At 39.0% G+C, this 24,208-nt stretch overlaps 2 protein-coding genes across 4 annotated transcripts; both read left to right on the top strand.

Annotated features, from left to right (window-relative positions):
* Positions 1 to 1,911: 1,911 nt before the first annotated feature.
* On the top strand, positions 1,912 to 8,905 carry prr16 (proline rich 16). 2 transcript variants are annotated; one of them, XM_048209437.1, is made up of 3 exons: positions 1,912 to 3,295; positions 4,930 to 5,635; positions 8,389 to 8,905. In XM_048209437.1, the coding sequence occupies exons 1-2, from the start codon at positions 3,161 to 3,163 to the stop codon at positions 5,527 to 5,529; spliced, it is 735 nt and encodes a 244-aa protein (XP_048065394.1). In that variant the 5' UTR covers positions 1,912 to 3,160; the 3' UTR covers positions 5,530 to 5,635; positions 8,389 to 8,905. The 2 variants fall into 2 exon arrangements, with proteins under 2 accessions (XP_048065394.1, XP_048065395.1); XM_048209438.1 differs by lacking the exon at positions 1,912 to 3,295 and adding an exon at positions 3,296 to 3,426.
* Positions 8,906 to 20,037: 11,132 nt separating this feature from the next.
* LOC125279721 (protein-lysine 6-oxidase) lies at positions 20,038 to 22,887 on the top strand. Of its 2 annotated transcripts, XM_048209702.1 has the most exons (7): positions 20,044 to 20,745; positions 21,113 to 21,221; positions 21,478 to 21,609; positions 21,817 to 21,973; positions 22,055 to 22,150; positions 22,230 to 22,345; positions 22,427 to 22,887. In XM_048209702.1, the coding sequence occupies exons 1-7, from the start codon at positions 20,328 to 20,330 to the stop codon at positions 22,431 to 22,433; spliced, it is 1,035 nt and encodes a 344-aa protein (XP_048065659.1). In that variant the 5' UTR covers positions 20,044 to 20,327; the 3' UTR covers positions 22,434 to 22,887. The 2 variants fall into 2 exon arrangements, with proteins under 2 accessions (XP_048065660.1, XP_048065659.1); XM_048209703.1 differs by lacking the exon at positions 22,427 to 22,887 and having other exon boundaries at positions 20,038 to 20,745; positions 22,230 to 22,349.
* Positions 22,888 to 24,208: the final 1,321 nt, after the last annotated feature.

The raw sequence follows: 24,208 nt of genomic DNA, 5'->3' as shown, positions 1-24,208 counted from the left end.
GCTGACGTCACCTACCAGCAGCCAATCAGATGCGCACGTCTTCACTCCACCAAACAGCAGCACGTGACACTCATTTGTGCGCAATATATTTATTGTGATGAATAAGCTAATTTAAAACAAAATCACAGTTTGAGCTGCTGTGTCAAAACATAAAATAAAAACTAATTAAAATATTAATAAAAATGTAATAGTATCCTAATGATGTTAAAATAGCACTGGTGTGAAATGTACAGTTTTGGTTTGTTGGCTCAAGATTATTTACATATATTTGAATATGTACAAATCCAACATACTGATCTACTATTTAAAGGGTTAGTTCACCCAGGAATTAAATTTCTGCCATTTATTACTCACCCTCATGTCGTTCCACACCCGTAAGACCTTCATTGATCTTCAGAACACAAATTAAGATATTTTTGATGAAAACCGATGGCTCAGTGAGGCACACGATCCGAATCATGATTCGATACACTGATTCATAACGCCCGAAGCTTCCTGAAGCATTTTTGACCCTAACCCTAACCCACAACATGCTAAAATATGCTAGTAACATGCTAATCATGCTACCAACATGTTAGCAATGTGTTAAATCATGTTTGCAACAATGCTAGCAACATGCTAATCATGTTAACAACCTGCTAGCAATGTGTTAAATCATGCTAAATACATATTAGCAACAAAAACACGTTAGCAAAATGCTAATCATGCTAACAAAATGTTAAAACATGCTAGCAACGAGTTACAACAGGTTAATCATGCTAAAACATGTAAGCGGTGTGAAACAGGTGTAATTTTGCTCGACATCTGTTTAATCTGTCATATAATACCGACCTTTTATGTGTGATTTAACAGAAAATAAATAAATAAAAATTGCTTACAGCGCTATTAAATTGCATTTGTATAGATATATTTTTCTGTTTCTTAAACACTAATCAGCACAGACAGGCGTTTATTAATCAGTGTGAGCGGCTGTAATGTAAATGTCAGGTGAACACTGAATCATAACTATTTTTCACATACTATATAGTACGGAAGTATTCGATTTCGGATGCAACGATAGAGCATAACATGTCGCTAATATGTAGTTAGCATTTTTTAGCATTTTGTTAACATGATTAGCATGTTTCTAGCATTTTTGCCAACACTTAACACATTGTTAACATGTTTTAAGATGTTGTTAGCATGATTAGCATGTTGTCCTAGGATAGTCGTTAAGCTTTGCTAATGATAGACAGCTTAAATACTCTATATAAATAATCGCTGCATCCGAAATCGAATACTTCCGTAATATATAGTATGTAAATACAGTTATGATTCAGTGTTCACCTGACATTTACATTACAGCAGCTCACACTGATTCATAAACGCCTGTCTGTGCTGATTAGTGTTTAAGAAACAGAAAATATATCTATACAAATGCAATTTAATAGCGATGTAAGCAATAATTTATTTTTTTTTTTTTTGTTAAAACACACATAAAAGGTTGGTATTATCCGAAATTACACAGATGTTACACATCGTTTGCATGTTTTAGCATGTTGCTAGCATTTTGCTAACATGTTTTAACACGTTGCTAGCATGTTTTAACATGTTGTTAACATGATTAGCATTTTGCTAGCATGTTTTATCATGTTGTTATCATTATTTATGCTGCCTTCATGTGCTATTGGAAATTTGTTAATTCCAAATCATGGTAACAACACGATAAAACATGTTAGCAAAATGCTAATCATGTTAACAACACGTTAAAACATGCTAGCAACGTGTTAAAACATGTTAGCAAAATGCTAGCAACATGCTAAAACATGCAAACGATGTGTAACATCGGTGTAATTTTGGATAATACCAACCTTTTATGTGTGATTTAAAAAAAAAAAAAAAAAATAAATAATTGCTTACATCACTATTAAATTGCATTTGTATAGATATATTATTCTGTTTCTTAAACACTAATCAGCACAGACAGGCGTTTATTAATCAGTGTGAGCTGCTGTAATGTAAATGTCACATGAGCACTGAATCATAACTGTTTTTCACATACTATATAGTACAGAACTATTCGATTTTTGATGCAGCGATATAGTATTTAAGATGTCTGTCACTAGCAAAGCTTAACGACTATCCTAGGACCACATGCTAATCATGCTAACAACATCTTAAAACATGTTAGCAATGTGTTACATGTTGGCAACAATGCTAGAAACATGCTAATCATGTTAACAACATGCTAAATAATGCTAACTACATATTAGCGACATGTTATGCTGCCTTCATGTGCTCTCGGAATTATCGTAAATACGATTTTTCTTGGTATAAATTGCACATGAACCATTTCGGAACTTGAATGCGATGAGCTGACGACTTTAGAAGTGGGAATTAACAAATTTCCGTTAACACATGAAGGCAGCATAAATCATGGTAACAACATGATAAAACATGCTAGCAATGCGTTAAAACATGTTAGAAACATGTTAGCAAAATGCTAGCAACATGTTAAAACATGCAAACGATGTGTAACATTGGTGTAATTTCAGATAATACCAACCTTATATGTGTGATTTTAACAAAAAAAAATTGCTTAAAGCGCTATAAACTTGAATGCAATGAGCTCGTAATCACGACTTCAGAAGTGGGAATGAACAAATTTCCGATAGCACATGAAGGCAGCATAAATAATGCTAACAACACATTAAAACATGCTAGCAACATGTTAGCATAATGCTAGCAACATGATGTGTAACATTGGTGTAATTTCGGATAATACCAACCTTTTATGTGTGATTTAAAAAAAAAAAAAAAAAAAAAATAGCTTACAGCGCTATTAAATTGCATTTGTATAGATATATTTTTCTGTTTCTTAAACACTAATCAGCACAGACAGGCTTATTTAATAATCAGTGTGAGCTGCTGTAATGTAAATGTCAGATGAGCACTGAATCACAACAGATCATTTCTAATATCTTCTCTGGATTATTCAGTATTCATGAGGTTGGTGGTTTCCAGCAGCATCAGTGTTTGTGTGCGCACTGCGCATGCGCGTGTTCACCGGGACGCGCCGCTCGAGATTCTTCTGCATCTATAAGAAAACATGCGAACATTAACATGTGTGATCGTCATGAGAGGACACGCAGTGCACCCGTGACCAGGTCCGGTTCGGAGGATGTCCGGGAGCGCGGCGGCGGACGCGGACGGAGGCGTGAATAAAGTTCGAGTCAAACGACAGATCAGGGGCATCGTGAAGGATCTCGAGAACATCTTAGGAGACCTGAAGGATGTGGCGAAGGAACTCAAAGAGGTGCGTGTGACTGCGATGATGAGGAGGAGGAGGAGGAGGAGGATGAAGATGTGTGAGGTTTGATGTGATGTTCATCGAGGCCTCATGTAAACATGACATTTACTCGACACAAACCTCCCGGGTTCATTCATGTGAGTCAGAATCAAAGATTCGACTCCTTCTGACGCTGACAGCTGTCATTCATTCATCTGTTGTTGCTGTTTTCATTGAGTGTCAGAAATGAACAAGCAGCTGTTAGTTAGTTACCTTCACAAATCAGATCTTATCATCATGCAGGATAAATTTGGATATACTATTTATAAAACTGTTTTTGTTGAACTTATTACAATTTTGTGTAGAATTAGGATGGAGTGTGGTGAAATGTTTGGATCTGTGAGTATGTGTGGAAATACACACATGAATTCTTCAGTACTGTACTATAAATTTATTATGGCAGCACTGGATGAGTCGCGCATGTTCTCTTTTGTAAGTCACTTTGGATGAAATTAATGGAAAACACGTGCAGCTTCACGTCCTTTAAACTGAACATCAGAGGTCATTCCTGACTCGCCAATGACTATTATTCACCTGGAGGTGAACTTCAGACTTGATTCATTATTGCTGTTATGTAACGAAACACGTCTCTTTCACAACCTTCTTTTGAATGGGCTCAGAAATAGGGGTTTCCACGGGAACTTAACCTGGGGGATTTTGGAAAATTCCAATTTGGAAACTTAAAGGATTAGTTCACTTTCAAATTAAATTTTCCTGATAATTTACTCTCCCCTATGTCATCCAAGATGTTCATGTCTTTCTTTCTTCAGTGGAAAAGAAATGAAGGTTTTTGTGGAAAACATTCCAGGATTTTTCTCCTTATAGTAGACTTCAATGGAGCCCAAACGGTTGAAGGTCAAAATTACAGTTTACAGCGATCCCAGACGAGGAATAAGAGTCTTATCTAGAGAAACCATCGCTCATTTTCTAAAAAAACAATACAAATTTTATACATTTTAACAATAAATGCTCATCTTGAACTAGCTCTCTTCTTCTTCTTCTCTATTTGAATTCCAGCAGTGTAGACAGTGTATTACTGCCCTCCACAGGTCAAAGTTTGATCTAAATTGTCATATTCAATATGCTAGTGCAAGTATATAACAATTAGTTCAAACTTTGACCTGTGGAGGGCAGTATTACGCTTAGCAGCGTCTTCACTGCTGGAATTCAAATAGAGGAGAAGAAGAAGAGAGTTAGTTCAAGATGAGCATTTATGGTTAAAACTTATATAATTTTCAATTTTTTTCAGAAAATGAGCGATGGTTTCTCTAGATAAGACCCTTATTTCTCATCTGGGATCGTGTTGAACAATTTGAAGCTGCACTGAAACTGATTATGACCTTCAACTGTTTGGTGCCCATTGAAGTCCACTATAAGGAGAAAAATCCTGGAATGTTTTCATCAAAAACTTTAATTTCTTTTCGACTGAAGAAAGAAAGACATGAACATCTTGGATGACATGGGGGTGAGTAAATTATCAGGAAAAGTTTATTTAAAAGTGGACTAATCCTTTAAGTGTCGTTTAAACCCCAACTGATCAGTGGCACTGAAGCGTCCGTCGCCGTCAGTCGTTCACGTCTGACTCTCATTGTCTTTCTCAGGTGGTTCAGGAGATCGACTGCCTGACGTCAGATCTTCATCTGGAAGAGGACAGTTCGAAGACCGACACGCTCAACAGCAGCTCCAGCAGCAGCACCACCACAACCACCACGGCCTCCAGCACCGACCGCATCAAGATCTACCCCGAGGAGACGCTCTTCAGACCAGTGCCGCTGTCTCCCGCCGTCCTCACGGTCCTGAAGAGACCCACGCCTCCGCTCCCTCCGCCCCGCACCACCCCTTCCAGCACCGAGATCACGGCCAACGGCGTGCTGATGCGGAACGGAGTCGCGGGAAGAGAAGTGTCGTCGTGTCGCGGCCCGAAAAGCGCCGGCGAGAAGGGCCACGCGAGCCGCTGTCCTCAGACCACGAGGGAACGCGTCCGGTTCAGCGAAAAGGTCCAGTATCACGGCTACTGCCCGGACTGTGACCTGCAGTACGACATGAACAACACGGATCTGCACTTACACACCGAGCTGATGGATCCCAAACCGAGTCCCATCCATCAGTGCTCAGCGCTCGTGGAGAACGGCGGCCTCGCGTTCCCCTCGCAGAAACCACAGAAGACCATTTTACGCAAGTCCACCAGCACGACCGTTTGATGCAGACTGAGTCTAAACAAACTATTTTTGTACTTCTCTTTATAGTTTCCTTTTGTTTGGAGAGCACCGGACGGAGAAACGGGAGAAATGCAGAAGATGTTAAACGGTATTTGGTTTGCTCATGAAACATCCATTTATCATGCTTATCTTCATCTTAAAACAAACCGGTGGTTGATTATGATTTTCATTTTTTAACTTTAGTTAGTGTGTAATGTTGCTGTTTGATCATAAACAACATCTGCAAAGTTACGACACTCAAAGTTCAATGCAAAGGAGATATTTTCTTTTACAGAAATCACTTTTTAAGGACAACGAGCTTCTTCCCGGGTTAGTGACATCACAAACCCTAAAATTTACATAAACCCCGCCCCTGAGTACACACAACAAAGGGGGCAGGGCCATGTTGGGCTGCTTTAGAGAAGAGGAAGAGTTGTTTTTGTAAATGCCGTCATTTTACGCCGGACTGCTTCACAAACGAGGGTCAATTCAACACAAAAGATGAACATGACGGCACATGCTAGTGGATGAGTTGAATCAACTCCACAGCAACTACATCAATTTATCCACTAACCATTCAGAAACGTCTAAAAGTTGTAACTTCTTCCTGAGTCTCTCCATCAGTGTCGACTCCGGTTTGAACAATGTAAGGCTGAAAACTTTCCTCATTTTGGCTGCGTGAGATTCTCCAGCTTTGTTGTTGTTGAGCTGTTAAAGCTCCGCCCTCTTCTGGAAAGTGGCAGCTCATTTGCATTTAAAGGGACACACACAAAAACGGCGTGTTTTTGCTCACACCCAAATAGGAGCAAATTTGACAAGCTATAATACAAACCCGATTCCAAAACAGGTTAGGACACTGTACAAATTGTGAATAAAAACAGAATGGAATGATGTGGAACTTTCAAATGTCAATATTTTATTCAGAATGCAACATAGATGACATATCAAATGTTTAAACTGAGAAAATGTATCATTTTAAGGGGAAAATAAGTTGATTTTAAATTTCATGGCATCAACACATCTCAGAAAAGTTGGGACAAGGCCATGTTTCCCACTGTGTGGCATCCCCTCTTCTTTTTATAACAGTCTGCAAACGTCTGGGGACTGAGGAGACAAGTTGCTCAAGTTTAGGAATAGGAATGTTGTCCCATTCTTGTCTAATACAGGCTTCTAGTTGCTCGACTGTCTTAGGTCTTCTTTGTCGCATCTTCCTCTTTATGATGCGGCAAACGTTTTCTATGGGTGAAAGATCTGGACTGCAGGCTGGCCATTTCAGTACCCGGATCCTTCTTCTATGCAGCCATGATGTTGTAATTGATGCAGTATGTGGTCTGGCATTGTCATGTTGGAAAATGCAAGGTCTTCCCTGAAAGAAACGACGTCTGGATGGGAGCATATGTTGTTCTAGAACTTGTATATACCTTTCAGCATTGACGGTGCCTTTCCAGATGTGTAAGCTGCCCATGCCACACACACTCATGCAACCCCATACCATCAGAGATGCAGGCTTCTCAACTGAGCGCTGATAACAACTTGGGTTGTCCTTGTCCTCTTTTGTCCGGATGACATGGCGTCCCAATTTTCCAAAAAGAACTTCAAATTTTGATTCGTCTGACCACAGAACAGTTTTCCACTTTGCCACAGTCCATTTTAAATGAGCCTTGGCCCAGAGAAAACGCCTGCGCTTCTGGATCTTGTTCAGATATGGCTTCTTTTTTGACCTATAGAGTTTTATCCGGCAACGGCGAATGGCACGGTGGATTGTGTTCACCGACAATGTTTTCTGGAAGTATTCCTGAGCCCATGTTGTGATTTCCATTACAGTAGCATTCCTGTATGTGATGCAGTGCCGTCTAAGGGCCCGAAGATCACGGTCATCCAGTATGGTTTTCCGGCCTTGACCCTTACGCACAGAGATTGTTCCAGATTCTCTGAATCTTTGGATGATATTATGCACTGTAGATGATGATAACTTCAAACTCTTTGCAATTGTTCTCTGAGAAACTCCTTTCTGATATTGCTCCACTATTTTTGGCCGCAGCATTGGGGGAATTGGTGATCCTCTGCCCATCTTGACTTCTGAGAGACACTGCCACTCTGAGAGGCTCTTTTTATACCCAATCATGTTGCCAATTGACCTAATAAGTTGCAAATTGGTCCTCCAGCTGTTCCTTATATGCACATTTAACTTTTCCGGCCTCTTATTGCTACCTGTCCCAACTTTTTTGGAATGTGTAGCTCTCCTGAAATCCAAAATGAGCCAATATTTGGCATGACATTTCAAAATGTCTCACTTTCAACATTTGATATGTTATCTATATTCTATTGTGAATAAAATATAAGTTTATTAGATTTGTAAATTATTGCATTCCTTTTTTATTCACAATTTGTACAGTGTCCCAACTTTTTTGGAATCGGGTTTGTAAATGATCTGTGGGGTATTTTGATCTGGTTCACTTTATCTTTCAGAACTCCAAACCTCCTGAAAAATGTTCTTTAAACGTTTGCATAACCAAGACAATGACAGACATGATCTTCCATCAGTAGATCCTACAGTCAAAAACACGGTTATAAAACAGTTTGAGTCTGTTTTTATGCAGATCTGCAGAAGCTGTAGGACAGAAATCAATATTTCTCATGAGTGTCTCCTACACACCAGCATCTCATTTCATGATGAGCAATATGATAATCATCTGTCCATCTGTTTGTCTTTTTGTCTGTCTGTCTCTCTGTCAATCCATCCGTTCATCCGTCTGTCTGTCCATGTTAATGCTGGATGTTCTTCTTCTTCTTCTTCTTCATGTTCTTCTGCAGGTTTGATATTATGGATTCAGCTGATGCGTTTCTCTTGTTTCCCTGCAGGCCTCTCTCGTACGCTGATCATCTTCATTTCATCACGTGACGCTCAGCGAGCGCTCGCAGTTTCTGACAGAAACGAGCCGGAGGCGGCGGGATAAAGCATCAGAAGAAGTGGGATTCAAATGAAAATCACATTGTTATTCCTCACAGCCGGTCCGCAGGGGAACAGCAGCGTCCCACAGATGATCTGAAAGCGTCTGATGTCTCTGACCCTTTAAGAAGGAGCCGGTGTGACGATCGCTGACCGCCGCTGATGTAATGCTGCTGCTAGCGAAGAAAAACCAAAAAACTACAAAGTATGTGACATCCAACCGCCGGTAAACAGTGTAACGCAGATCACAGTCCAACGCTGCCATCAGAACACAGAGGTTTCAGTTTGTAAAGACCTTATATGTGTTTTTGTAAAGAAAACCTTCAAATATAAAAAGCATATTTTTGATATTTTATAAGATGATTTTAAAGATGTCACACAGTGTATGATGGAAAATGTATTTATGTACCGATTAAAAACATAAAACAATCTGCATCTGAGCATGTCTTTATTAAAACTTTATGAAACTGAACACAAGGGGGCGACATGTTCTCATTAGTAGTGTCTAACCTACTAGTGATGTGCTGATGAGTTAAAGTTGAGTGAGTTTGAATGATTCCTCAGATCAGAGTTTTCTTATGCTTTACTAAGTGATCAGACAGAAAACAGATGGAAAAATCCCCTAAAGGTTCAATGTAGGAGGAAGTCACATGGGTTAGTTAAAGGGGACATATAAAAATTTAAGTTAAGGTCCCTGGTGCATCTACCAACCCAGAAAACCCAGTGTTTTGGTAAGCCTTTCTCTGAAAGCATGTGGAAAAACATGATCATGATCTAATTTCATATATATTTCGTGATGTTTGCACATTGTCTTTCTGAATGTGTTTCTTACTGTATTCACGGAGACCAGAGCCATGTTGCTATTTTGATTTTTAACCCGAAAACACTTGCAGTCTGTATAATTCATAAACGCATCTTCATTCTTATCGAGTCTCTACAACATGTAGTGTTAACCGTTCGAATTTTAGGAAACAAAATACACGCCATACCTACATGATCTGATATGCTGCATCACGAACAGTTTGTAATAATCCATTTTGAGAGTTATATTTGCTGTGTGAGCTTCTCCTGTATTATTTATGCCTCGGTGCATTTGAATCGGGAGCTTGGGGGCGGGGAGCATGAGCTCATTTGCATTTAAAGGTACACGCACCAAATTTTTTTCGCCCACCCAAAAATAGGCAGTTAAAACATGGTATAATAAAAAATCCATTGGGTATTTTGAGCTGAAACTTCACAGAAACCTTATGCTACATCTTGTAAAAAGGGGGCATAATTCAAAGGCACCATCACTTTTCTAGTCATTAGTGATTTACTACTTTTTTTTTTTTTTAAATTACAATTTCTACCCAAGATTGGCGTAACTAAGATGTATTTTTGTTTTAAAAATGCCCATGGCATATTATTAAAGATTTGATTAATTTCTAATATTTATCCAGGTCTAGAAATCACACTTTTGAAGAGGCTTCCTTCAAACATCCTGGTTTTCCAAGAATGTGAGAATTCTGGTTCTTCAAAGACTATAAATATCAAAAAGTTGAGGCGGAGGTGAGTTAAACTATGTATCTTGATTTTTGCTTGTTTTGTCTGATTTTAAATCCGTCATCTTGAGCACCACTGATTTAAAGGCTCATGTTGTACCATACTGTAAAAAAAAATGTTAGTTTAACTTAAAAAAGTAAGTTACCTGGTTGCCTTAAAATTTTGAGTTCATACAATGAAGGTTGGTTTAATCAAGAGAAACTCAAAATATTATGTTATCTGAACTACATTAATTAACTAAAAAAATGTTGTGATAACAAATCAGGAAAATATTTTTTATAGAGCATATTTCTAATTTTCCCTCTGAGGTTGAAAAAAAAAACAAAACAAAAAAAACAAAAAAAATTTCATCGTTATGTGAACATTATACGGAAGAGGATTAGGGCCAAGCAATAATAAAAAAAAATAAAACCATCTCGAGATTAAAGTTGTTAAATTTCGAGAAAAAAAAGAAGTCGAGATAAAATGTTGAGAATAAACTCGTTAAATTACGAGAAAAAAGTCGTTAAATTACGAGAACAAATTTGTTAAATTATGAGAACAAATTCGTTAAATTTCGAGAAAAAAGTCGAGATAAAATGTTGAGAATAAACTCGTTAAATTACGAGAAAAAAGTCGTTAAATTACGAGAACAAATTCGTTAAATTATGAGAAAAATATCTTTAAATTTCGAGAAAAAAGTCGAGATAAAATGTTGAGAATAAACTCGTTAAATTACGAGAAAAAAACTTGTTAAAAATTCGTTAAATTACGAATTTGTTCTCATAATTTAACAACTTTTTTCTCGTAATAATTTAATGAGTTTATTCTCAACATTTTATCTCAACTTTTTTCTTGAAATTTAACGCGTTTTTTTTTTCGTAATTTAACAAGTTTATTCTCAACATTTTATTTCGACTTTTTTCTCGAAATTTAACGAGTTTTTTCTCGAAATTTAACAACTTTAATCTCAAGATGATTTTATTTTTTTTATTATTGCTTGGCCCTAATCCTCTTCCGTAACGTTAAGGGAACATTCCATTGTATCATTCTTCAAACATTATGGGAACGTTATTTTTGAATGTTCTCTGAAACATGTGGTAACATTTAAAAAACTAATTGTTTCAGAAAAAACGATAAAATTAAACTAATGTTTTGAGAACATTATTAAAGACCAGATATCATTGAACGAACGTTCTATTAACGTTACTGGAAGAACGTTTGTTCATAACCTTGCCAGAATGTTCGCTGGGAGCCTACTAATATGTTATTTGAATCCTTTATTTATAAAAAATAAATAAGTGTTATATAGTCTATTCAGTAAGCTTCTTTTTTTTTGCCCATGACCTCTGAATAACCATTGGTTAGAAAAGAAAAACTTCAGCTGAACTGAAGCTTTAGATGATTGTTCTCAGTTTCTGTTCATCACTCTAGAGTTTCTTCAAAGAGCAGTATGTTTATCCTTCACGTATTGATTTATGTCCTGTGTGATTTCATAAGAGCAGCCGCCCTGAAGCCAAACCTGTCTTTGTCTTCACTGTGTCCAAATTACAATGATCACGGAGATGCTGCGACCGCTGGAATGAGCTTCTGCTGCACGTCCTGATGTGAACATATCTATGAATTGTGCAACAGAGATGAAACTCTTATGGTTTCAGTGAAGCAGGGCACACGCTTGCTGCCACGTCTCATGGAAAGCTGTAAAGTGCACCCGCTGAGATCTGCTCACAAACCCAGGCGATGTTTACAGCATCAACAAACAAAACTGCCTACATATTTGATGCTAGCTGGAAATCAAAGATTTATTGAGTATCACATTATCATCATTCATCCCCCTCATGCAGTGCGACGCAGAGAACTAAAGCGTGAAACAGAGTGACATGCTGCGAATAATCTGAGAATGTGGACGCACATGCAGTATCTACGAGTTTGATCATTATCTCATGAAGGATCAGAAGCTGAAACTTAAGAAACTTAAAAAATTGAAATGATGACAAAAGTGGAAACTGACATTCTGACTTCAAAATTAAAATTATGACTTTTCATGTTATAGTTATATTTTTATGTCATAATTCTGATTTACAAAAGCATTATTTATTGTTATGTGGCAGTAATGTGCTTCCATGGTTTTGACATCATTAGTTTTCGGTGTGTTTGTGAGGAGAAAGTGTCTGGTGTTTTACAGTGCGGTGAGTTTGCCATGTTTTTAATACGTCCTGTGTGTTACTAGTAGCTGGTCTCCCTGCGGAGCGACGCCTCGTTATAATGCAGATTAAAGTCTTCAGATCAATGTCACACATCTGCATCTCATTGAGATGTCAACCTGCAGGCCTTTATATGCGCTTTCACTTTGATCTTTACACCCGTTTAAAAGTGTCTCGTTCAGGAGATTCTCAGTTTTCCTGAGCTGGTGAAAAGATTCAGCGTGTTGAGTTGAGTTGAGTTGTGTGGAGTGGTGTTGAGTTATGTTTTGTTGAGTTATATTGAGAGGTGTTGATGGAGTAGAGTTGAGTTGAGATGTGTTGAGTTGTATAGTGTTGAGTTATGTTAAGTAGTGTTGATGTGAGTAGAGTTGTGTAGTATTGTGTTGAGCTGAGTTGAGCTGTATCGAGTTGTGTGGAGTTTGCTGAGTTGAGCTGTTGAGTTGTGTAATGTTGAGTTATGTTGAGTTGTGTTCTGTATTGTTGAGTTGTATAGTGTTGAGTTATGTTAAGTAGTGTTGATGTGAGTAGAGTTGAGTTGAGATGTGTTGAGTTGTATAGTGTTGAGTTATGTTAAGTAGTGTTGATGTGAGTAGAGTTGTGTAGTATTGTGTTGAGCTGAGTTGAGCTGTATCGAGTTGTGTGGAGTTTGCTGAGTTGAGCTGTGTTGAGTTGTGTAATGTTGAGTTATGTTGAGTTGTGTTGTGTTGAGCTGAGTTGAGCTGTATCGAGTTGTGTGGAGTTTGCTGAGTTGAGCTGTTGAGTTGTGTAATGTTGAGTTATGTTCTGTATTGTTGAGTTGTATAGTGTTGAGTTATGTTAAGTAGTGTTGATGTGAGTAGAGTTGAGTTGAGATGTGTTGAGTTGTATAGTGTTGAGTTATGTTAAGTAGTGTTGATGTGAGTAGAGTTGTGTAGTATTGTGTTGAGCTGAGTTGAGCTGTATCGAGTTGTGTGGAGTTTGCTGAGTTGAGCTGTGTTGAGTTGTGTAATGTTGAGTTATGTTGAGTTGTGTTGTGTTGAGCTGAGTTGAGCTGTATCGAGTTGTGTGGAGTTTGCTGAGTTGAGCTGTTGAGTTGTGTAATGTTGAGTTATGTTGAGTTGTGTTCTGTATTGTTGAGTTGTATAGTGTTGAGTTATGTTAAGTAGTGTTGATGTGAGTAGAGTTGAGTTGAGATGTGTTGAGTTGTATAGTGTTGAGTTATGTTAAGTAGTGTTGATGTGAGTAGAGTTGTGTAGTATTGTGTTGAGCTGAGTTGAGCTGTATCGAGTTGTGTGGAGTTTGCTGAGTTGAGCTGTGTTGAGTTGTGTAATGTTGAGTTATGTTGAGTTGTGTTGTGTTGAGCTGAGTTGAGCTGTATCGAGTTGTGTGGAGTTTGCTGAGTTGAGCTGTTGAGTTGTGTAATGTTGAGTTATGTTGAGTTGTGTTCTGTATTGTTGAGTTGTATAGTGTTGAGTTATGTTAAGTAGTGTTGATGTGAGTAGAGTTGAGTTGTGTAGTGTTGAGTTGAGCTGTGTTCTGTATTGTTGAGTTGTACAGTGTTGAGTAGAGTTGTGTTGAGCTGAGTTGAGCTGTATCGAGTTGTGTGGAGTTTGCTGATTTGAGCTGTGTTGAGTTGTGTAATGTTGAGTTATATTAAGTAGTGTTGAGTTGAGGTGTGTTGTTTTTTAGTTGAGCTGTGTTGTGTTGAGGTGCGTTGAGTTGTGTTGTTTTTGAGTTGTTATGTTGAGTAGTGTTGATGTGAGTAGAGTTGAGCTGTATTCTGTAGTGTTACACTGAATTGTTTTTGTATTGAGTTGTGTTAAGTAGAGTTGTGTTCTGTAGTGTTGAGGTGTGTAGTGTTGAGTTATGTTGAGTAGTGTTCTGTAGTGTTGAGTAGACTTATGTTGAGTAGTGTTGATGTGAGTAGAGTTGAGTTGTGTAGTGTTGAGTTGAGCTGTGTTCTGTATTGTTGAGTTGTACAGTGTTGAGTAGAGTTGTGTTGAGCTGAGTTGAGCTGTATCGAGTTGTGTGGAGTTTGCTGATTTGAGCTGTGTTGAGTTGTGTAATGTTGAGTTATATTAAGTAGTGTTGAGTTGAGGTGTGTTGTTTTTTAGTTGAGCTGTGTTGTGTTGAGCTGAGTTGTGCTGTTGTGTTGAGGTGCGTTGAGTTGTGTTGTTTTTGAGTTGTTATGTTGAGTAGTGTTGATGTGAGTAGAGTTGAGCTGTATTCTGTAGTGTTACACTGAATTGTTTTTGTATTGAGTTGTGTTAAGTAGAGTTGTGTTCTGTAGTGTTGAGGTGTGTAGTGTTGAGTTATGTTGAGTAGTGTTCTGTAGTGTTGAGTAGACTTATGTTGAGTAGTGTTGATGTGAGTAGAGTTGTGTAGTGTTGTGTTGAGTTGTGTAATGTTGAGTAGTATTGATGTGAGTAGAGCTGAGTTGTGTAGTGTTGTTTTTGAGTTGAGTTGTGTTGTGTTGAGCTGAGTTTAGTTATGTTGAGTTGTGTTCTGTAGTGTTGAGCTGTGTAATGTTGAGTTATGTTAAGTACTGTTGATGTGAGTAGCGTTGAGTTGATCTGTGTTGAGTTGTGTTCTGTATTGTTGAGTTGTATAGTGTTGAGTAGAGTTGTGTTGAGCTGAGTTGAGCTGTATCGAGTTGTGTGGAGTTTGCTGAGTTGAGCTGTGTTGAGTTGTGTAATGTTGAGTTATGTTGAGTAGTGTTGTGTTGAGCTGAGTGTTGAGTTGTGTAATGTTGAGATATATTAAGTAGTGTTGAGTTGAGGTGTGTTGTTTTTGAGTTGAGCTGTGTTGTGTTGAGCTGAGTTGTGCTGTTGAGTTGTGTTAAGTTGTGTTGAGTAGAGTTGAGTTTTGTTGTTTTTGAGTTGAGTTGAGTTATGTTGAGTAGTGTTGATGTGAGTAGAGTTGTGTAGTGTTGTGTTGAGTTGTGTTCTGTAGTGTTGAGTAGAGTTGTGTTGAGCTGAGTTGAGCTGTGTTGAATTGTGTAATGTTGAGTAGTGTTGATGTGAGTAGAGCTAAGTTGTGTAGTGTTGTTTTTGAGTTGAGTTGTGTAATGTTGAGTTATGTTAAGTACTGTTGATGTGAGTAGTGTTGAGTTTAGTTGTGTTGTTTTTGAGTTGTGTTGAGCTGAATCGTGCTGTTGAGTTGTGTTGAGTAGAGTTGAGTTGTGTTGTTTTTAAGTTGAGTTATGTTGAGTAGTGTTGTGTGTAGAGTTGAGCGGTGTTGAGTTGTGTTCTGTGTTACGTTGAGTTGTTTTTTGTGTTGAGTTGTGTACTGTAGTCTTGAGGTGTGTAGTGTTATGTTGAGCAGTGTTGATGTCAGTAGAGTTGTGTATTGTTCTGTTGAGTTGAGCTGTGTTGAGTTGTGTTGTTTTTGAGTTGAGTTATGTTAAGTTGTGTTGTTGAGTTGTTTTTGGGTTGAGTTGTGTTGTTGAGTAGTTGAATTGTGTTGTTGAGTTGTGTTGAGTTATTTATGAGTTGAGTTGTGTTGTTGAGTTTTAGGTATGTAATGTTGAGTTGTGTAGTGTAGTGTTGAGTTGTATGGAGTTGTGTTTATTTGTGTAGTGTTGAGTTGTGTTGAGATGAGTTGAATTGTGTAGTGTTAAGTTGTGTTGTGTTATATAGAGTTGTGTTGTTGAGCTGTTTTTGAGTTTAGTTGTGTTGGGTTGAGTTAGGTTGAGTTGAGTTGTTGTTTTTGAGTTGATTTGTGTTGAATTGTGTAAATTTGTTGTGTTAAGTAGAGTTGTTGCGTTATTTTTGAGCTGAGTTGTGTTGCTGAGTTGTGTAATTGAGTTGTGTTGTTTTTGAGTTGTTTTGTTTTTGAGTTGAGGTGCGTCGAATTGTGTAATTGTGTTAAGTTGTGTTGTGTTAAGTAAAGTTGAGTTGTGTTGTGTTGAATGTATGTATTTACCTGAAACCTTTCAGCTGGACGTTTGTCTAATGTTTTTATATGTTTCAGAACGTTCAGAGAACATTCAAAAGTAGCGTTTTGTAAAGCTGCTTTGAATTTTGAAAAATAAATCTGACTTGACTTAAGATGCAAGAAGATTCAGAGAATCACACAAACATTTACTTTTGAAAGTCTTTCAGAAATATTTTCTGTAAGTTCTCATGTTCATTTAACACACGTCGACCCCTGATATATGGAGCATGTATTACATTTACATTATAAGCATTCATGCTTTTTCTGCAATAGCTGAATCATTAGTTAATTCATATAGTGATGTATAGTGACCAATATATCCAATATATGCGGAACACAAGCGTCACGTGATGAACAGATGCTGATGTGAGAGTAACGCTGACCTCCTGCCGTGTTTCACATGTGGCGTTTGAAGAGCTTTTTATTTGATTCTAACGAGCAGAGGTCAATCCTCATTAAGACATTTAACAAACACATGGACGACATTCAGACTCTCTTCTGTTCTTCAGTGGCTCTAGATTCACTGGCGCTGTTGACTCTCTTTCTGAAGTGTTGTTGAGGACAGAAGAAACTTCCCACCGCAGGAACACCAGAATCTGGACGTGAGACTCCAATCCAGCAGCCAAAACCAGAACTCCACAAATTCATTTAAGACAAACATGGACAAACAAATATCACATTCTGCTCTTGAAATACTCTGTAGAAACAGAGATGAGTTTTCATCCTTTGGTTAAAGATGAAGCTCAACAGGGACTTCTATATCAAATCCTCCATTCACTGCTGGTTCAGGCTTTATGGAATATTTTTAGACAAATCCTACATTGTAAATGCGGCTCAATGGAGCAAATGATCCTTGTGTTTGTTTCTGGTCCCAAAGTGACAATTAAAAATGCTGATTCACTGTGTGTGAAAATGTAAATATAAAGACCTTCTCGTTTCTTTTGTTCTAAATACATCTGTTTCTAATTTCTACACTCTAAAAAATGCTGGGTTGTTTTAACCCAGTGAGATGTTTTAACCCAGCAATTGGGTTGTTTTAACCCAGCGATTGTAATGTTTTAACCCAGTGAGATGTTTTAACCCAGCGATTGTAATGTTTTAACCCAGCGATAGTGATGGTTTAACCCAGTGAGATGTTTTAACCCAGTGAGATGTTTAACCCAGCGATTGTGATGTTTTAACCCAGCGATTGGGTTGTTTTAACCCAGCGATTGTAATGTTTTAACCCAGTGAGATGTTTTAACCCAGCGATTGTAATGTTTTAACCCAGCGATAGTGATGGTTTAACCCAGTGAGATGTTTTAACCCAGCAATTGGGTTGTTTTAACCCAGCGATTGTAATGTTTTAACCCAGTGAGATGTTTTAACCCAGCGATTGTAATGTTTTAACCCAGCGATAGTGATGGTTTAACCCAGTGAGATGTTTTAACCCAGTGAGATGTTTTAACCCAGCGATTGTAATGTTTTAACCCAGTGAGTTGTTTTAACCCAGCGATTGTAATGTTTTAACCCAGCGATAGTGATGTTTTAACCCAGTGAGATGTTTTAACCCAGTGAGATGTTTTAACCCAGCGATTGTGATGTTTTAACCCAGCGATTGGGTTGTTTTAACCCAGCGATTGGGTTGTTTTAACCCAGCGATTGTGATGTTTTAACCCAGCGATTGGGTTGTTTTAACCCAGCGATTGGGTTGTTTTAACCCAGTGAGATGTTTTAACTCAGCGATTGGGATGTTTTAACCCAGCGTTTGTGTTATTTTAACCCAGTGATTGGGTTGTTTTAACCCAGCAAATTTGTTGTTTTAACCCAGTGATTGTGATGTTTTAACCCAGCGATTGGGTTGTTTTAACCCAGCGATAGTGATGGTTTAACCCAGTGAGATGTTTTAACCCAGTGAGATGTTTTAACCCAGCGATTGTGATGTTTTAACCCAGCGATTGGGTTGTTTTAACCCAGTGAGATGTTTTAACCCAGCGATTGTGATGTTTTAACCCAGCGATTGGGTTGTTTTAACCCAGCGATTGGGTTATTTTAACCCAGTGAGATGTTTTAACTCAGCGATTGGGATGTTTTAACCCAGCGTTTGTGTTATTTTAACCCAGTGATTGGGTTGTTTTAACCCAGCAAATTTGTTGTTTTAACCCAGTGATTGTGATGTTTTAACCCAGCGATTGGGTTGTTTTAACCCAGCGTTTGTGTTATTTTAACCCAGTGATTGGGTTTTTTTTTAACCCAGCAAATTTGTTGTTTTAACCCAGTGATTGTGATGTTTTAACCCAGCGTTTGTGTTATTTTAACCCAGCGATTGGGTTGTTTTAACCCAGTGAGATGTTTTAACTCAGCGATTGGGATGTTTTAACCCAGCGTTTGTGTTATTTTAACCCAGTGATTGGGTTGTTTTAACCCAGCAAATTTGTTGTTTTAACCCAGTGATTGTGATGTTTTAACCCAGCGATTGGGTTGTTTTAACCCAGAGAGATGTTTTAACTTAGCGATTGTAATGTGTTAACTCAGCGATTGTGATGTTTTAACCCAGCGATTGGGTTGTTTTAACCCAGCGAGATGTTTTAACCCAGCGATTGGGTTGTTTTAACCCAGTGAGATGTTTTAACCCAGCGATTGTGATGTTTTAACCCAGCGATTGGGTTGTTTTAACCCAGCGAGATGTTTTAACCCAGCGATTGGGTTGTTTTAACCCAGTGAGATGTTTTAACCCAGCGATTGGGTTGTTTTAACCCAGCGAGATGTTTTAACCCAGCGATTGGGTTGTTTTAACCCAGTGAGATGTTTTAACCCAACAATTGTGATGTTTTATCACAGTGATTGTGATGTTTTAACCCAGTGATTGGGTTGTTTTAACCCAGTGAGATGTTTTAACTCAGCGATTGTGATGTTTTAACCCAGCGTTTGTGTTGTTTTATCCCAGTGATTGGGTTGTTTTAACCCAGCCAATTTGTTGTTTTAACCCAGTGAGATGTTTTAACCCAGCGATTGGGTTGTTTTAACCCAGTGAGATGTTTTAACCCAGCGATTGTGATGTTTTAACCCAGCGTTTGTGTTGTTTTATCCCAGTGATTGGGTTGTTTTAACCCAGCCAATTTGTTGTTTTAACCCAGTGAGATGTTTTAACCCAGCGATTGGGTTGTTTTAACCCAGAGAGATGTTTTAACCCAGCGATTGTAATGTTTTAACTCAGCGATTGTGATGTTTTAACCCAGCGATTGGGTTGTTTTAACCCAGTGAGATGTTTTAACCCAGCGATTGTGATGTTTTAACCCAGAAAATGGGTTAAATGTTTGACCCAACCTGCTCAACTATCATTTAAAAATGACTGTATTTCTTGCTTAAAATGAACCCAAAATACGTTAGAAATTAATATTTATTAATATGTTTAATAAATGAACATGTATTAACAAGTTTAATGAATAATTATTAAACAATAAACGTGTATTAAATTGCTTATTAATAAATGTTCACCTTTTGATTGTTATTGTTGCCTCTAGTAATTATGTGTCTGATTTTTAATTTCCAACCTATTTTGGGTTCATTTTAAGTCAGACATATATAGTCATTTTTAATCAGTAGTTTGGCAAACATTTAACCCAGTCACTAGGTTTGTCCATTTTCAACCCAACTTGGGTTGTTTTTAATCCAGCATTTTTTAGAGTGTAATTGGCTGTATCAGCAACATTTACATTTTATTTATTTATTATTTACAAATTATTAAAGAGGATTGTTTAACCAAAAATGAACAAAAGAAGATATTTTGAAGAACGAAGTTTTGGTTACCATTGACTTCTATTGTATGAAACAAAATAAAAAGGCATTTCTCAAAATATCTTTTGGTTTGGAAGAACATGACTGAGTAAATTATGAATTTTTGGGTGAACTCTCACTTTACTATTATTAATTGTGAAGTTGCAATGATTCGGCGTAATTTCCCTGTTATATTGTAAAAAGCGCTATATAAGTTGAACTCGTCTTTAATGAACTCTATAGTTTGTTTTATTGTGTTTAAGTCATGCAGTTGTTGTGAAATCTGTGTGGAGCTGATGATGTTACCAGTGTAACTTGTGTAACTCTGAAACTGATCCAGAAACTGTAAAAGATGCACGTGCAGCGGCTTCATCAGCTCCTCCTCATCGCGCGCTGAGCTTCCCAGAGTGTCACGCGCACTTTCTCGCATAAACGCCGCTCGTTCTGCATGTATTATGGAGCGCACGGCCCGCGGAGGTGTCGTTCTGCTGTTCTTGTGTGTTTGTGGTTGCGTTCCGACGGTTTTCTCTCAGTTGCACGCAGGATCGAGAGCGGCGGCTCGCGCGCAACAGGCAGGTGCGCTGCGCGCGCGGACGCGATGGACGAATAACGGGCGCGTGTATAATCTGCTGAGTCGCGGATCTGAGTACGTGCCGCCGGTGAACCGAGGAGCACCTGCACCGGACGCCGTGATCAGTCGGAACGCGAGCTCGGGTGATGAGGGGATGGTGTCCGATGACCCGTACGATCCCTACAAATCCATCAGGTACAGTCACCTCAATCCATACTACAACTACTACGACTCGTACTACAGACCGAGACAAAGAAGCACGCAGAGGAATAACGGCCATGGAACCAGATACTTCCAGAATGGTAAGAGCCAATCTAACATCAGGGAACGTTCTGGCAAGGTTCTCTCAAAACGCTTTTCCAGTAACTTTCATTCAAAGTCATCAATGATCTCAAAACGTTAGCACAAAAACATTATTTATACATCGTTCATGGAACTTTTTTTCTGAAACATTTTATTTAGATGTTCGTCTAACGTTTTTCTACTTGTTTCAGAACGTTCAGAGAACATTCAAGTAACGTTCCCATAATGTTAAAAAAACATTCTCTTTATGTTTTCTCTAACGTTCAAATAACCAAGAAAAAACTGACGTTTCAATGTCCAGAGAACATTCAGAAATAACGTTTTCATAACTAATAGGAACGTCTTTTTGATTACTAATATTATTAGGTCTGCCGGATCTGGTGGTGGATCCCTACATGATCCAGGTGTCCACATACGTCCAGAGAGTTCCGATGTACAACCTCAGATGTGCTGCGGAGGAGAACTGTCTGGCGAGGTCCGTCTGATCTTCAGTTTGCTCTCAGTTCACTTTGAATATGATCAATGATGATGATGAACTCTTGAAGATAAAGATTCTTTATCGGCACTGATGGTTCCATGAAGAACCTTTAACATCCATGGAAACTTTCCATTCCACAAAATGTTCTTTAGATTATTAAATTGTTCTTCTACACTAAGAACGGATCACTGAAAAGTTCTTTGGGGAATCAATTTTTATTTTTTTCCTGAAAATCTCCTTTTGCGTTCCTCAGTTCGGCTGCAAACGCGCGAGACTACGACACCAGGGTTCTGCTGAGGTTCCCGCAGCGCGTGAAGAACCAGGGAACCGCAGACTTCCTGCCCAGCAGACCGCGATACGCCTGGGAATGGCACAGCTGTCACAAGTGAGGAAATCCACACACACTACACGCCGTTTTTGATTGAATAACTGTTAAAGTGGCATATGATGGTGAAGTTAAAGTACATAAATGACATTGCTGTGATGTGGTTTCAATTGAAGCTGCTGAAAAAAATATGTTATAAATGACTCAAAATCAGGTTGCAGGGAAAAGAAATCATCTGTATAATTCAATGTTTGTTGTGTATTTCAGTCACTATCACAGCATGAATGAGTTCTGCCATTACGACCTGCTGGACTCCAGCACACAGCAGAGAGTAGCAGAGGGTCATAAAGCCAGCTTCTGTCTGGAGGACACGTCCTGCGACCCGGGATACTACCGCCGCTACGCCTGCACGTCCCACACGCAGGTGCGTAATTACTGCTGCGAGTGCCAAATGCAACTCAAATGACAGAGACAGTTTCATGTTATAATTACTCTGACGCCATAGGGTTTGAGTCCTGGATGTTACGACACCTACAGCGCAGACATCGACTGTCAGTGGATCGATATTACAGACGTTCAGCCTGGACGATACATCCTCAAGGTCAGACACCTCAGACATGAGTTTGTAAGGATCGCTGGTCTTCTGGAGGTCTGAGAGGTTTTGATGGTTTTCATTCCAGGTTACAGTAAACCCAGGCTTCCAGGTGTCAGAGTCAGACTTCAGCAATAATAATGTTCGCTGTGACGTTCACTACACCGGCAACTACGCTCATGTGTCCGGCTGCACCATGACCCCGTGAGTACCGTTTCTGCACTTTCCTCGTGTTTCACATGTCAGAATACTAAAGAGAGTCACATCCAGTCCCTCTCTTCACAGACACTGAGGCAGGATTCTCTCAACGGTCCAGCAAACATCAACATCACCTGCTGTTTATCACCGATCATCTGTGGAAAATGAAGCCAATATCTGTATATCTGTAAAAAAATTATACTGCAGTAACCTTTAACTGATGCATCTAATACCAGCTAACAAAAATGTGTTTTAAGAACGTTTTTCTAACGCTCTCATTAAGTTATGAAAACGTTATGTTCCCTGAACGTTCAAAACGTCCAGTTTTTTAAAAAGTTTCTTTCTTGGTTATGTGAACGATAAAGGAGCATTCCATTCTTCAGACATTATGGGAACGTTACGTTTGAATGTTCTCTGAACGTTCTGAAACTAGTAACATTTAAAAAATGTTAGATGAACATCTGACTAAAATGTTTCAGAAAAAAAACGTTCCATAAATAATGTTTTTGTGCTAACATTTTAAGAACATTATTAAAGGGTTAGTTCACCCAAAAATGAAAATTCTGTCATTTATTACTCACCCTCATGTCGTTCCACATCTGTAAGAACTTCGTTCATCTTCAGAACACAAATTAAGATCTTTTTGATGAAGTCTGAGAGGTTTCTGTCCCTCCATGGAGATCCAACGCAACTACCACTCCAAGGTCCAGAAAGGTAGTAAAGACATCATTAAAGTACTCCATGTGACTCCAGTGGCTTAAACTCAATTTTATGAAGCGACATGAGTGTTTTGTTTGCGCAAAAAAACATAATTTACCACTTTATTTACAAAATAATATTATCCAAAGCATGTTCATGCAACAATGCCAGCTCTCGTGTGAAGGCAACACGCACGCATCCTGAAGCTCTTGTGAACACTTGCGCATGTGCGTTGAGTTGACGTGCGAGTCTGATCACAACACGCATGCATCCTGAAGCTCTTGTGAACACTTGCGCATGTGCGTTGAGTTGACGTGCAAATCTGAACACGCATGCGTCGTAAAGCTCTCGTGAACACTCGTGCATGTGCGTTGAGTTGACGTGCGAGTCTGATCACAACACGCATGCATCCTGAAGCTCTTGTGAACACTTGCGCATGTGCGTTGAGTTGACGTGCAAATCTGAACACGCATGCGTCGTGAAGCTCTCGTGAACACTCGTGCATGTGCGTTGAGTTGACGTGCAAATCTGAACAACATGCATGCGTCGTGAAGCTCTCGTGAACACTCGTGCATGTGCGTTGAGTTGACGTGCAAATCTGAACAACATGCATGCGTCGTGAAGCTCTCGTGAACACTCGTGCATGTGCGTTGAGTTCACGTGCGAGTCTGATCACAGCACGCATGCATCCTGAAGCTCTCGTGAACACTCGCGCATGTGCAATGAGTTGACGTGCAAATCTGAACAACATGCATGCGTCGTGAAGCTCTCGTGAACACTCGTGCATGTGCGTTGAGTTGACGTGCGAGTCTGATCACAACACGCATGCATCCTGAAGCTCTTGTGAACACTTGTGCATGTGCGTTGAGTTGACGTGCAAATCTGAACACGCATGCGTCGTGAAGCTCTCGTGAACACTCGTGCATGTGCGTTGAGTTGACGTGCAAATCTGAACAACATGCATGCGTCGTGAAGCTCTCGTGAACACTCGTGCATGTGCGTTGAGTTGACGTGTAAATCTGAACACGCATGCGTCGTGAAGCTCTCGTGAACACTCGTGCATGTGCGTTGAGTTGACGTGCAAATCTGAACACGCATGCGTCGTGAAGCTCTCGTGAACACTCGTGCATGTGCGTTGAGTTGACGTGCAAATCTGAACAACATGCATGC

This window comes from Megalobrama amblycephala, linkage group LG12, assembly GCF_018812025.1.
Source record: "Megalobrama amblycephala isolate DHTTF-2021 linkage group LG12, ASM1881202v1, whole genome shotgun sequence".
In the NCBI taxonomy this organism is placed as follows: domain Eukaryota; kingdom Metazoa; phylum Chordata; class Actinopteri; order Cypriniformes; family Xenocyprididae; genus Megalobrama; species Megalobrama amblycephala.
This window is presented reverse-complemented; position numbering and strand designations above follow the sequence as displayed.